Source organism: Branchiostoma belcheri, unplaced genomic scaffold (assembly GCF_001625305.1).
Source record: "Branchiostoma belcheri isolate BF01 breed outbred unplaced genomic scaffold, Haploidv18h27 scaffold1, whole genome shotgun sequence".
Classification (NCBI taxonomy): Eukaryota; Metazoa; Chordata; class Leptocardii; order Amphioxiformes; family Branchiostomatidae; genus Branchiostoma; species Branchiostoma belcheri.
Genome location: NW_017802379.1, coordinates 735827 through 749921, shown reverse-complemented (window position 1 = coordinate 749921; position 14095 = coordinate 735827). Strand labels below are relative to the sequence as shown.

Genomic DNA, 14095 nt, shown 5'->3' with positions numbered 1-14095 from the left:
GCCGGGCTGTTAGCGTTACATAAAATAAACAATTAAGATCAATATTATACACAAATAGTAGTACATAGTGTTCATGATTGATTAGGATTATTCTGTGCGTGTACTGTTGAAAACAACACCGAAAACAAAACATCCGCACATGGAGGAAATAAAGTAAAGCATAAATTATGTAAGATTAAAACTCAGACTCGATACAGACGTGAAACACTGGGAGAGAATACCAACGTTTTGTCACACTCCCCTGCATCTGATACTTAACGTTAAGTAAAGGAAATACCAGTTACATAAGCACCCTATTTACACTGTCGACGCCAGATAACTAGATCTCATCATCCGATTACAATAAATGCATGGCTCTGCTTGGTAACCTTTACGTGTTTGTTGACTATACTTGTAGCGAAGGTGATCTTTACGTGTGTGTTGACTATACTTGTAGCGAAGGTGATCTTTACGTGTGTGTTGACTATACTTGTATAGATTAGAAGGTGATCTTTACGTGTGTGTTGACTATACTTGTATTAGAAGGTGATCTTTACGTGTGTGTTGACTATACTTGAATCGAAGGTGATCTTTACGTGTGTGTTGACTATACCTGTATCGAAGGTGATCTTCAATCTAATTATCCAGGCATGGATAGCGTGTGTCAGACTTGTCACTCCTGTATAGTGTTCCCCTTGAGAGTAGGGTACAACCAAGATCAGGTGCACATGGACGTTTTCGCTGGCTCGTTGTCATTAGCCTCCTTTGCAGACGTCCCGGGAGCGGTCGGCGTTTCTTTTTTTTTTCCAGCGCGGATAAGAAGAACGCCGAGCGCTTCCGGAACGCCTGCAAAGGAGCCTACAATGTCAGACTAATCGCACATAACGTGAACGCTAACGACCATCACACTTGTCTGCGTTAGGGATCGTCGGCGCCGACCAAGCTTACCCTTTTCCCTTTTTGGATGCTGGTCGTCATTAAACCCCTATTAGAGTTGACTTGGCACTTACAGTCAAGGGATGTTCGGGAAATGTGAAAGTCCGTTGTTCTTGGCATTTGATTTTTTTTATTCCATTTTAAGATTAAGGCTCTCCATTTTTTATACCATATTTTGTTTTTCATGTTGATCATTGACCTTTCTGCACGGAACGGACTAAGTTTCGTGAGTTGGACTTATTCTCATCATCATATGATTTTTTGAATAAGAAAAAAATCATAGTTATGCTTTCCTCGGATCATTTCTCTATAGTAACTCTATAGTTAGGTATAACTTTGATTAATAGCGGTCAGCAGCTGATTTTAGTATTTCATGAATTAACATAAGCTCAAACAAACCCCAAAGGAAATTAAACAGTACGGTAAGCTCCGCCCTTTTCGACGCGGTTGCTGCAAACCTGGAACCTTTGAGACGACCCCTAATGGTAGTTAGGACAGCGTAGATCACTGGAGCGTGTTAATCCACACTAATCACGACTTAATCTTTATCACGCCGTGGATTTTACCTTTGATCACGTAGAGAGCATTACCGTATGTGACAATGTTGCCATGTAGCCATTATGAATATAACACGTACAGACTTTAATAGCCATTATAAATATAACGCAGACTTTAAATAGGTTCGTATGCAGAGGTTTGTTCCAGATCAAGAGGGTCCTTGCTTTGATCGTTGTCGTGACAGACTCGCTGTGATGTCGTGCCACTGGTGCGGAGGACATGCGTGAGGAGCCGTGCTTTATTTTGCGCTTTGTTAATGCAACGAGTTTGATCTTTGCAGTTTCTAACATCAGATTTTAGAGTCGCCGGGGCTCGGTTGATCTAGCATAAACATCAAGTTACGTAATTTGTTTGATGTTGACAACTGCTCACGTGTGTTGAGGGTTTGTTCAGTGTTTATAATGGCAAAGCAGTCTGGTTCCACCCCGGTGACAGCATCCGACGATCGGCCGGGGCAGTCAGCAGAGATGGAGGGAGCTCCGCCGACTCAGGTACGGCAACAGGACTTTCAGCACCTCCTGCAAAGGCCGTGCTGTAGTTTGGTTGGTCGCTGTTTGTGTGGTCTGTAGTTAATACTTTGCAAGTATATTTGTACATTATACGTACGTTCCGATCCCTCAAAGAACAAGTCATATAGAAACATCCTGGATATATAACCTTTGTTAACATTAACAGGTTACATATGGCTTAAAACTAGCCCGAGTGCCATCCGTTTTGTTACGGGGTTCCTTTGCACTCGCTACCCGTACCCCGAAAAATGTTATATGTCGATTTTGACAATTTCTACTTTTTCAAGCCGCTTCCGAAACCTGGTAAAAGCTAATACAATGACATCTGCCCATCTGGCCAATTTCTACTCTTTCCAGCCGCATCTGAAGTAACCTGGATGCCAGACCCATAATACCTTGGCCAATGTGAATCAGGGTCTAACTGAGGGGGGGGGGGTCTGTGGTATAATTTTCATGGTGGCATGTTGGCCCTGTATCCAAGGAACCTGGCCTAGGTAGGTCATAAAAACATTCTGGCACCCAGGCTACTTCTGAAGCCTGGTAGAGGCTAACTTGCGTCTCCTCGCAGATCGCAAGTCGCGCTTCACCTCTGGTCGCCAGCGAAGAATAGTAGCATTTCTGAAGCATGGTAGAGGCTATTTTGCATCAAGGACATAATATATATAGTCCTTGTTTGCATCTTCCCCCAGATTGTTCTGGACACGGTGAGTAAGATCCTGCGGACGCTGCGGCGGGGCATGCAGCGGCTGTACGGCACGGACCTGGCTCCGGCCATCGGCAGGGGGATGGACCGGGTGGGGTTCAAGGCGGCGTTCCTCACGGCCGTGCCGCCCGCCCTGTGCGCGCGGTCATACTACATGGCGGACGGGCAGGACGCGTGGACAATCGACAAGTCTGTGGACCAAGGTAAAACAACTCAGATAAAGAACATACGCTAATAGTTCTAATGATTAACTTTTAAAACTTTTCGTGCCTTGTTGTCTTTTACATCATACTATTTGTTCACGCACCGCATTGTCACCCTTGATTCGTATTTGGAATATGATGCTAAACATTTAGTATGTATCATTTAAAGACCACAAAACACGCAAGATGTGGCCCAAATGTTCTTTATACATGCATGAAATTTTCAACCATCCCATCTTATACCGGAAAGAGAGTGTTCTTCATCTATAATAGCCAAGGTCAGCTTGAAAATTATGCTCCATCAACCGAAACATGAATGGTCGTTGAAAAGTGTGAAAGAGTCCATGCTTCAGGGTATACGTGTCTGACAGCCGTGTTTTACCAACTTGAAAAAATATGATATATTCATCAATTATTCACAACGGAAACATGCAATCACTTATTTGGAGTCATATTAGGAACCTACTTGGTGATATGGCTGTAGTATAGAAAACCACAGGTTATTAGGAATGTGTACTCAAACAACGCAACATAAGAAGCACACAAGTGACTATCATGGTAAAGTCGTAGCAAGATGGAAATGATTTGAATGAACAAATACATGTATGTATTCATATTAGTAGGTTTAGGGCTAGGGCTTTTTTGGGAGGGTGCGCTTTTTTTCTGATGCATGGCATATCACTTCTTATTCTACTCAGCCTCTTGTCGGCTTTTGTTTCCAGTGGAGACTACAGATGTAGTGATCTACCCCGCATCTAATGACGGTCCGTGGGGATGTAGTGCGGACCTGGATGCAGAGCCAGATGTTCCGGTTAGGATGCTTCAAAACGAGGATGACATCCCTGACAGTGTAGGAATCATCATTTCTACGAGTAGAAGGATATAGTAGTGCATTGTATATTACACACGAATTATCATTTTAACCGAAGCATTAGGTATACATGATCTAGTCAACAGCTCTGTAACACAAACTCCGCTCTAGTAGGGTATTAAGGTCCAGGGCGCTGGGGAAAGTAGGGCGGGTGGCTACAATAAAGGTAAAGGTAGTACCAAGGTCTTTTCAAACCACAGTGTCTAAGGAACGGTATTGGAAGGCGAATCATAGCTTTTTCCTTCCACTGCCTTTTAGTAAAAGTTTTACCTACCCAACTGAAGTCAGGTACCTTTTTTACACCTGGGTGGGGAGAGGTACGTCCTGTAAAGTATGTTTGTCAATGACATTAAGTCACTGCCAATGTACGCCACAAGCAAAATTTGATTATATTTTATCATAATGCAATGCATGTATTAAAGCCCAATTCATGCTTTCTGTAAAACCTTTCCAATGCGATTACGAGATGTGTTAAGATAAATTTTAACCCCATATCACAGCATGCACTTACCTCCTTCCGTTACAGGTGTCATGGGTGGCAGTTATCCACCTGGAGTACGTGGCCGTGAGCGTGGCGCAGTTAGGAGCGCTCCCTACCGGCGGCGTGCTGAGCCACAACGGCGGCAGCTGGATACCCAGCTACACGGACAGGGTGTTTCTGCAGCGGTGTGCGAAGACCATTGCAGGTGGGTTGTGCCATATCCTGTGTCTGACATCTGTGCGATCTCCGGGGAAGGGCTAAAGGTAACAAAAGTCAGCCAGAAGCAAAGGGCGTACTGCGAGATTCAAACTGACACTCGTTTCCCCTTCGCCCTGGCCGGTCTCCTGTGCTCCGAATGGGAAATCTCTTGTTGCCAGGTGACGGTGTCCAGGTGTGTTTGAGGTCACCCCCCCCGACCTGATTACGTTTTTATCGAATGTGCAGCCAGGTCGGGACTCAATTAGAATAGTCCAATATTCAATATCATCATCATCATATACATCATCACCATTTGTCTGTATTAGTGCTTAGGTGTATGAAGTAGGGAAACATAGGTGTTATCAGTCTATTAAGTTCAACTCGTTGTACAAACTAGTGTAAAATGATGTTCATCGTATCAAATACGACGCAATACTAATCTGTATATCATGTACAAAACTCTTCTCAAGTTTTATCCTTTGCGCCTCAGGTATGTCCGCGGACGAGCTCCTCGGCGTCCGGTTCCACGACAAGTTCCGCGGGACCATCACGGTGTCGGAGAAGGCGACGGAGGCGCTGGAACACGCCATCGGGAAGGCGCGCAAGCTCGTCCGCCGGATGCGGGCCACCACCTCGGTCTACGTCTTCGGAATCGTCGGGCTCGGACCGACCGTGGCGAAACCAACATGGAGACTGATGTGAATGGCATATCCAGTTAAAAATCGTTACTAGTAATCTCCAAGAAGTATCAAATTGTCAAAACAGTATCCATTTGCCACCCGTTCGACTGGCGCAAAATAAAGGAAACCAGTACCAAGTAGAAGGCCAAAAAAGAAAACATAAAACATGGTTAATGAATTAATGAAAGACCTTATTGTATGCTTATGCTCTTACGAGCTAAATACAGGTCATATATCAAGCAGAAGTAAAAATTACAGTAGAATCTTACTGAAGTATACAGACTACCTACTATTACCTACTATTTACTTGTGTAAAAAAAGAGTTTTGGTTGGTAATTGAGGACTGCACATATCTTTTTGACTCAACTTTCATCAGGTGTATATCGAATCTGTGTGTTTCTATTAAACAATGCATGCTTTCTTGCTGTATTGTTGAATAAAATGGCATCGCGCATGATAAGAAAGTTGACACGTATCCTTATGAGATTCCATCAAAGGCGTACACAGAGCGTACCATTAAAGGCAAATAGCGCCGCTGGCAGCGAGAGATTGTGTACTCGTAACACAGGCTGTCTGTCTCTGATCCGACCGCCTTCAATGCATGACCTTGCGGAGGCCGTGGTCATTTGCTTCAGGCAATATTGTTAGTTGTTTGGCAACAATAGTTTCTGCCCAATTTATAGACAACCTATGGCAACTTTGAGTCTGATCTTACTATCTAAAGAAGCATAATGTTAGAAGAAATTAATAAAGGAGCAAAATTATGGAGCTAATCATTAAGTCTGTCACTTTTACTTAGCCTCTACCAGTCTTCGGAAGCAGTTGAAAACAGTAGAAATTTGCCAAATAGACAGATAGCATATTATCCGTGTATTTGGTTGACTTCTACTCTTTAAAGCCTTTGCAGAGGCCTAGTAGAGGCTAACTCTTACTGGGTACACGTCATTTTGAGTGTCCTTTATCCTTGAACCTACCTATTATCACGACCACGTCATCACACGTGTAAGTTGCCCCGCCGGTCCCACAACTTATAACTACAAATGTTCCGTCTGACATACACACTTCACAATAATGAAGCCCCCGCTTACTGCTAGTACATCGTTCCAAAGTCATGCCCGGGCTCAGCGGAAAGACTCGGGGTCCGGCGGCGGGAGGGCGACGTTCGTGTACCGGCACCCGCTGCTCTGCCTCTGCCTGCTACTGTTGGTTGAAGACGTGCTGTGGCTCGGCTGGCTGTACTACAGCGAGAGCCAGTGCGACTGTCCAGAAATGGCGGAGGTCAAACATGAACTACAGCCACACATGCAGCAACAACAACAACAACGCGAGGTTGTCAGGTACTACAGCTTGTTTCGTGTGTGTTTTCTGTGTGTCTCTCATATCGGGGGCTTGCATGACGTTCTCCGAAAAGGTAGCCTTCTGTGCAGGCTCCGGGCGGGTTGGAGTTTTGACACTGCGTTTTGTAGAGTTTTTAACGTTGGTAGATGGAACACTTCTCATCTCGGCTGCTGGTTGCAGGACGGTTGGCAGTTAAAAGAACGCGTTAAAACTCTACAAAACGCAGTATCAAACTCCCACCCGCCCGGAGGCCTGCACAGAAGGCTACGTGAAGGCGTAACCAGTCGTCACTCTCAACCAGACTGCTCTAATTCAAGGTCAAACATAATCAACCTCTTCAATAGTGATTTCTGTTGTTTGGCTTTATAAAAAAGCGAGTTCATTCGCATCAATGAAAGATAACAGAAATTTCATTTGCTCGCTTATAATTCATTAATTTAATCAACTAACCACCAATTGCAACCTGCCCACCCACTCATTCACTCACTCACTTTCTTACTCGTCTAAAGACCATAGAAAAACGTTGTAATGAAATAAAATGTTTTCTATTCCAGCAAAGAATTACCTCAAATTCAAAAGGTGAAGAAAGACGTGAAGCATTTGGCACCACTGAGACGTAAAATGCCGAAGTACAAACCTAACAAGAAGGCGTACCAGGACCTGCTACAGCAGGTGGCCGACTCGTCACTGCTGGAGAAACTGCCGGATCTGGACTTCAACATGGCTCGTATCGAACTGATTAGGTAATGTCGTTGTTACATGTGGGTACGGAAGTATTGTTCTTGTTTGTTTGTTTGTGTGTGTGTGTGTGTGTTTGTGCGTGTATGTGTGTGTGTGTGTGTGTGTGTGTGTGTGTGTGTGTGTGTGTGTGTGTGTGTTTGTGTGTTTGTGTGTGTGTGTGTGTGTTTGTGTGTGTGTGTGTGTCTCTCTGTGTGTCTGTGTGTCTATGTGTGTCTGTGTCTGTGTGTGTGTGTCTGTGTGTGCGTGTGTGTGTGCGTTTATTAATGTGTGTGTGTGTGCGTATCTGTGTGTATCTGTGTGTTTGCATCTGTGTGTGTGTGTATGTTCTGGGATGCAAAAACAGTGCTATCCTTGTGTATTTCCCGTATCTCTCTATAGGAAGCAAATCTGGCAGAGAACGCAGATCCAGGACTACCTGTACGCGAGTAAGAAGACGATGCCGCTCGGCTCCGTCATTCCGTTCTTCGAGGGGAGGAACAAGTCCACTTACTACATGATCCCGGATGTGTACAACTTTCTACCAGAGGTAGGATCTAGGATTATAATGATGAATAGTCCATCATTGTAGGGTCGTGTGTCGTAACGGCAGAGCATTTGGCTCAGAACCAAGAGGTCCCGGGTTCGAATCCTGCCATGTCCATGTCACCAACCTTGTGTCCTTGGTAAAGGCACTTTACACGACACCATTAGTAAGTAGCAGAACGCATTAGTTACATTTCATAACTTGTCTCTCCATGCAGGAGGTTCTCTGGCCCGACACGCTGTACGAAAGCTGCAGCGTGGTGGGAAACGGAGGAATCCTGTTGAACAGTAGCTGTGGGCCTGACATTGACTCCAGCCAATATGTGCTCAGGTATTTTGTTTGAGACTTGAAATCGCGTTTGGTGATAAGTGATTTATCGAAATATAAATCACTCGCAGCTCGAAAGGCTGAATTGCTGATTCCGTACAACACAATCTTACTCAAAACTTGTTATAAGATAAAATATAAACATATCATCAAATTGCAATAAAAGGTAGTAATATATAAAAACTTTTACATTCGTAAGATCTGAAATTTTCATTGAGGGAAAGATCACTCCATACATTTAAATTTCATACTCATTTGAGCCAGGGAGGTTCTAAATAGGCGAATATATAATTGGGAGCTTTGGCGAGTTTGATAATTGTAATACTGTGAACCGAAACAACATTGAGTTTTGCCTTGACAGGAACAACGTCCCTCCCCTGACTATGGAGCTTTTCTCCAAGGCGAGCGGAAACAACATCAAGGCAAGCGTCGACTATTACGAGGACGTCGGAACCAAAGCAAACTTCATCTCCATGAACCCCTCCGGACTTAAAGAATTGTGAGTTAAGAACAGCAATTTTCTTTATTCACAAGTACTTAATAACTGTGGTGTAAGTTGTATATATGTATATATGTTCTACTAACACACTAAATGCACTGTCATGTCTTTTCACCCACAGATTCAGTTATTTACGTTCCTTAGTGTCCCCTCCTTCAGTTACCCTTGTTTTTATTTGTACCGGTCACCTGTTTTGTAACTAACACATGTCCAGCTGCTATTAATCCAATGTAAATTGGGCTCAGCAGTATACAAGAAGAAGGACAAGAAGAAAAAGTGGTAATAAAGATTATACTAGTGTCACCGATGAAAGGTAGTGGATTCTACCTGAAACGTCTGACTGTTTTCAAAATCATATCCAGTTGCTTGGGTAACTGCTTTATGGCGTACTATATTGACGTACCTTGTTATGTTATGCAAACATCTTGTATCTACATCTGTGTGTGATAATATATTGTGTGAAAAAGGAACTATTTCAACAGAAACTTGTTCTTGACAGTGACAGTGACACTTTTCACCCTCCCAGCTTGTTTGACTTTAAGAAAGAAAAGATGATCACGGACTTTATTGAATACTTGAAACAGTACGACACCTCGGAGGGGACCAAGCTATGGACACACATGTTCCACTATGACTCAAAGGTACACTGTCATTTTGTTTTTCATAAATCTTCTTCTAGTTAAAAATAACGCTAATTTACTGCCATATATGTGGCTGGCCATGGTGTTCGGCGAGGTTGGCTTCGCCAGACGAATGTTTCAAAATGTTTAAAACATTCGCGGGTTGATGGGAGGTTGGGCCATGGTTGTGGACTGGTTGGCTGCTGGTTGGGAGTAGGCCAGCAGTGGTCGGCGCATGGTGAGCAGTCAAATTTGACTCAAATTTAACCCAAATTCGATTCCCTTCGTATCGAAAGGTAGGAGTGGCCTAAATCTGGCCAGACTGCTTCCAACCTGCCGCCAACCTTGGTTGGTGGTCGGGGGAAGGTTCTGTGTGTGTTACGCCGAGGAACGGTTTAATATACCGCTATACAGATATAGATACAAAATATGTGTCAAGGGCGTCACGTGCGTTTTGTTATTGAAGGCAAAACTGGTCCTGCGTGCCATCATGATCGTGCGAGCCATGGGGGCGAAAAGCCAGATCGTGTCGTCACATCCGGTCTTCCTGCGGGCCGTCAACGACTTCTGGAAGGAAAACGGGCTGACCAGTGAAAGGGCGAGCAGCGGTGAGGTGTTACTTGTTATATAGCCTCTACCAGGCTTGAGGGCACGGCTGGAATTATAGTAGAAATCGGCCCGAAATAGAGAGATAACACGCCGAGGGAGTTTAGCCATCCAGTTTACAGTTTGCCGGCCCACGTGGGCCTTATCTCTCTATTTCGGGCCGATTTCTACTATAATTCCAGCCGTGCCCTCAAGCCTGGTAGAGGCTACTTGTTATATGCGTAAATGGGTTAAGGGTTAGGGTTAGGCTCAGACACGATTCTAGGTAGTCTCCGCCTATCCAGGAACGTAGATTTGCCCCGGACACGGTTCCGGATACGCTTGGACTATCTGTGACTGAGCATCCTTTTCATTCATTCACCCACTCACTCACTCACTTATTCATTCATTTCTTCTTTAATTCATACATTCATCCATTTATTTCTTCATTCATTCATTCATTCATTCATTCATTCATCCATTTATTGAATCCATCAGTTAATCATGCATTCATTCATCCATCCATTCATTTATTCCTTCCTTCATTCATTCATTCATCCATTCGTTCATCCCTCCTTCTGCCCCACCAGGCCTGGTGTTCACCACCATCGCCCTCGCCATGTGTAAGCAGACACACCTGTACGGGTACTGGCCGTTCCCGGTGGACTATGATGGTCAGGAGGTGCCGTACCACTACTATCTGTACGACTACCAGCACACGCAGAACAACACCTTCCACAAGCTGCCGGAGGAGTTCAAACTGCTGCAGAAACTGCACAAGAAGGGCGTCATCAAAATGCACATCGGGAGATGCAAACAGTGAAATATTTAAAATTCAGTAAACAACATTTGTTCTGTTTCTAAGTTATATTCTAATTGATTAAATGCGTTGAACTTGTATCGGAGTTGAACTGTTATTCATTATTGTGTGCCAATTCCCTGTATTCTTAGTTAGATGTTAAAAAAGGTATAAAGCTATAGATATGACAATTCACAACTATAAGATTAACATTTTAGCCTTTTTTGTCATTAGGCTAATAAATTAGAACCAATATGAAAAAAAATTCTTCTGTAGTCTTGTCAACTACTCCTTGACCCATGTGTTATTGTCAAGTGCTATTCCAATGACTAGTACAAATTCTGAAACAATAAAGATTTCACTACTACTTTTAGCAACAAATCCCTTATAGAACCTTTTCTACACTGGCAAATATACACTCTTGCGGTAGGTTCTTTTGGGCCGCGCCACTGACCCTGCTCGGGAGGGTGGCAAATATACCGATCCGGATCGAACACAATAAGCCCCGCCCCATGTTCTATGATGTTCTACTAGTATTTCGAACAACTCTGTTCCCGAACCACCTGTTCTATTTCGAACACCTCCGTCAAAACCCGCGCTGATTTGGCGGAGGCGTTCGAAATAGAACAGGTGGTTCGATGCGTCCGATCCGGATCGGTCTATTACCTTTTATCGTAGCGCCACCCAAGCGTAGCGGTCCGACCAGTTTCTGGTCAGTGGAACCGGTCAGTCGGTCACACCTAGCGATGCAGCATAAATAGGTGCACCTGCGTATGCGCCGATCTGTTAACAGTTGTCTAACGCTGTCTCAAACTAGCAACTGAGATACAGACACGGGTAGCCTTGGAGCTAGGCATGTGAGCACTGAAGCCAGGAAGATTTCTAAGTTCTAACCACTGTAATTGTGTGTGATACCGGACAGAAGTGACGTTACGTTGTTGGCGCACGAAATGGAACACCAACTCAGTACCTACCCGCCCGGGGTAGTCCAGAAGTCCGCGGCGGCGTCCCCCTGGTGGGCTCTCCGCACGGCGTCCCGAAACATCCTGGTGACGGTGGGGCTGTTCATCCTGCTGCAGGACATGTACCTGCTCGCCCTGACCTCCAGACTCCGGGAGGACGACTGTGAAACGTGGGACGCTTTTCCCAAACAACTGGACTTCCACGAGTCTACTGATCTCAGACGTAACGTGAAGTCTTTCCCGAGGTAGGTACGAGTTATATATGAATAAAACAAGTCGCCAGGGCACCCAAAATCTAAACGTTTCGAAGGCGTCTCATCAAGACCTACCGACCGACCAAGTTTCATGACAATCCATCCATAGCTTCTTGAGTTATCGTGCAACACTACACAAAACAAAGCGCTACATACAAACGCTACGGAAAACATAACCTTCTTGGAGAAAGTAACAAAAATGAGAGCATGATACTTTTGTCGCTATAGAGTGTCTGGACTATGTCAGTATTTGCATGAAATATTATGCAGTGTATTTATTGTAGAGACTAGTGTGAATTTCAATACATGTCGTCTTTTACACTATAATCACCTGGTGTAGGGTTAATCATGTATTCAGTGACACCATTCTCTGTGACAGAATGACACAATGTTTAGATCAGGTGAAGTAATTGATATATAACGTTACATGTAGTAGGGCGTTTTTACTACCTTCTCGAGTGCTGACAGAATTTGGTCCTTACCATAATCAAAATCTTGTGCCAAAAAAGAGAAAGCTTCTACGATTTGTGATACACGATTACTGGTAGTTAAAACCAGGATGACCCAGATATGCCGCTCATGACGTCATACCCCTAATCATCGTTTATAATAATAATAGTACTAGTACGTCATTACTACGAAAGTAGACGTAAGAGAGCTAACTAGGATTTTTACCTCCGCCAAAAATCCTAAGTTTAAGACTTCACGATTACTATATTTTCCACACAGCAATAGAGCGCCTCAGCAAGATCCCCAAGTTGCGTCTGCGCCTCGGGTTGATTCCAAACCCCGTACTAGGAGGAGAAACGTTCTACCGAACAGAGACGCCTATCAAAGTCTCCTGGGGCAGGTCAACGATTCGGCCGCACTCACAAAACTCCCCGATGTACCGTTCAACTATGGGAGGATAAAGAAATTGAGGTAAGTAGAGATTTCTATGTTCGAGTTTAAACAGTGACTTTTCCAACAGTTAAAATGTTTACATAATTTTAGACTAATCTTTGAATGATATAGAATAAAGGTCAACTGTCTGCAGCGATGGAGGATACAGAGAAATGAAAGCAGACAGTCATGAAAAGACTCCGAGTGACCTCGAGAGTGAGTGAGTGAGGAGTGAGTCAGTGAGTGAGTGAGGAGTGAGTGAGTGTGTGAGTGAGTGAGTGAGTGTGTGAGTGAGTGAGTGAGTGAGTGAGTGAGTGAGTGAGGGAGGGAGGGAGGGACTGAGTGAGTGAGTGAGTAAGTGAGTGAGTATGTGTGTGAGTGAGTGAGTGAGTGAGTGAGTGACCTCGAGAGTGAGTGAGTGAGTGAGTGAGTGAGTGAGTTAGTGAGTGAGTGAGTGAGTGAGGGACTGTCTGAGTGAGTGAGTGAGTGAGTGAGTGAGTGAGTGAGTGAGTGAGTGAGGGAGGGACTGAGTGAGTGAGTAAGTGAGTGAGTATGTGTGTGTGTGAGTGAGTGAGTGAGTGAGTGAGTGAGTGAGTGAGTGAGTGAGTGAGTGAGTGAGTGGGTGAGTTGGATAGAACAAATACTCAATGATTTCTCTTTGCCATGCAGGAATGACGTATTCAAAGAGACGCACGTCAAAAAGTACCTGTTCGCGAGTCAGGAGAACACGCCGCTCGGGTCTCCGCTGCTGTTTTTCGAGAACAGAAACACGAGCCAGTACTTCGCTGTTCCACAGTTGCATAAGATACTGCCGTCTACGGATGTAAGTGATGAACATGTTAACGTTTTACCAGTGAAATTTAGTCTATTATTTATGTAAAATTTGCTCTCTTTTGAAAACATGAGGAAGTTAAAATAACCTTAAAGAGGACTAAGAATACTAAGAATACAAGTGGACATTTTCGTTCCTCTTTCTAATCATGGCTACAGTTTCGTTATTTCACTGCCGCTTTCTTTGGTAGACATTCAAGTACAAACTAAGCAAATAAGGACAAGCACAAATAAGATATATATCTTTCGCCCTCATACCTTCCTTTCGTTACGATTCTTACGATATTCCCCTTTACTTTGCCTGGTACAGAACAGAAAGTTGCGGTGGCCGAAGAACCCCCTCCGCAGCTGCAGTGTTGTCGGGAACGGCGGAATCCTGCTGGATAGCGGCTGTGGGCCCAGCATAGACTCCTCATCCATCGTCCTCAGGTGAGTTTCCGGCGATACTTGAGCATCAGTTTGTCAGAGGAAGATATGGGTACATATGCCTGGCTAGCGGATCGCCTAACGAGTATCTGCTTATGCCATGGCTAATTCTAAGCCTCGCGACTTAGGGTGACATTTTTTTCGTGTGATTAGAAGGAAAAGAATAATCAGAGACTCAGTTGAGAGAGAG

General features: G+C 44.3%; 3 protein-coding genes across 3 annotated transcripts in view; all 3 read left to right on the top strand.

Moving 5' to 3' along the window:
* Window positions 1-1874: 1874 nt before the first annotated feature.
* LOC109476844 lies at window positions 1875-5140 on the top strand. The gene is made up of 5 exons (XM_019778223.1): window positions 1875-1964; window positions 2672-2888; window positions 3611-3738; window positions 4286-4445; window positions 4929-5140. Exons 1-5 carry the CDS (start codon window positions 1875-1877, stop codon window positions 5138-5140), a joined length of 807 nt encoding a protein of 268 aa, XP_019633782.1.
* Window positions 5141-6189: 1049 nt separating this feature from the next.
* LOC109464381 (alpha-2,8-sialyltransferase 8B-like) lies at window positions 6190-10574 on the top strand. Its single transcript, XM_019761332.1, has 6 exons — window positions 6190-6455; window positions 7576-7723; window positions 7938-8050; window positions 9073-9187; window positions 9633-9774; window positions 10342-10574. Exons 1-6 carry the CDS (start codon window positions 6190-6192, stop codon window positions 10572-10574), a joined length of 1017 nt encoding a protein of 338 aa, XP_019616891.1.
* A 698-nt stretch (window positions 10575-11272) lies between these two features.
* LOC109464331 (alpha-N-acetylneuraminide alpha-2,8-sialyltransferase-like) overlaps window positions 11273-14095 on the top strand; it is a 6041-nt gene continuing 3218 nt past the window's right edge. The window contains exons 1-4 of the mRNA XM_019761282.1: window positions 11273-11757; window positions 12496-12687; window positions 13318-13471; window positions 13790-13908. Coding sequence (XP_019616841.1) covers window positions 11501-11757; window positions 12496-12687; window positions 13318-13471; window positions 13790-13908 — 722 coding nt within the window. The 5' untranslated portion in view covers window positions 11273-11500. The remainder of the gene's footprint in view (window positions 11758-12495; window positions 12688-13317; window positions 13472-13789; window positions 13909-14095) is intronic.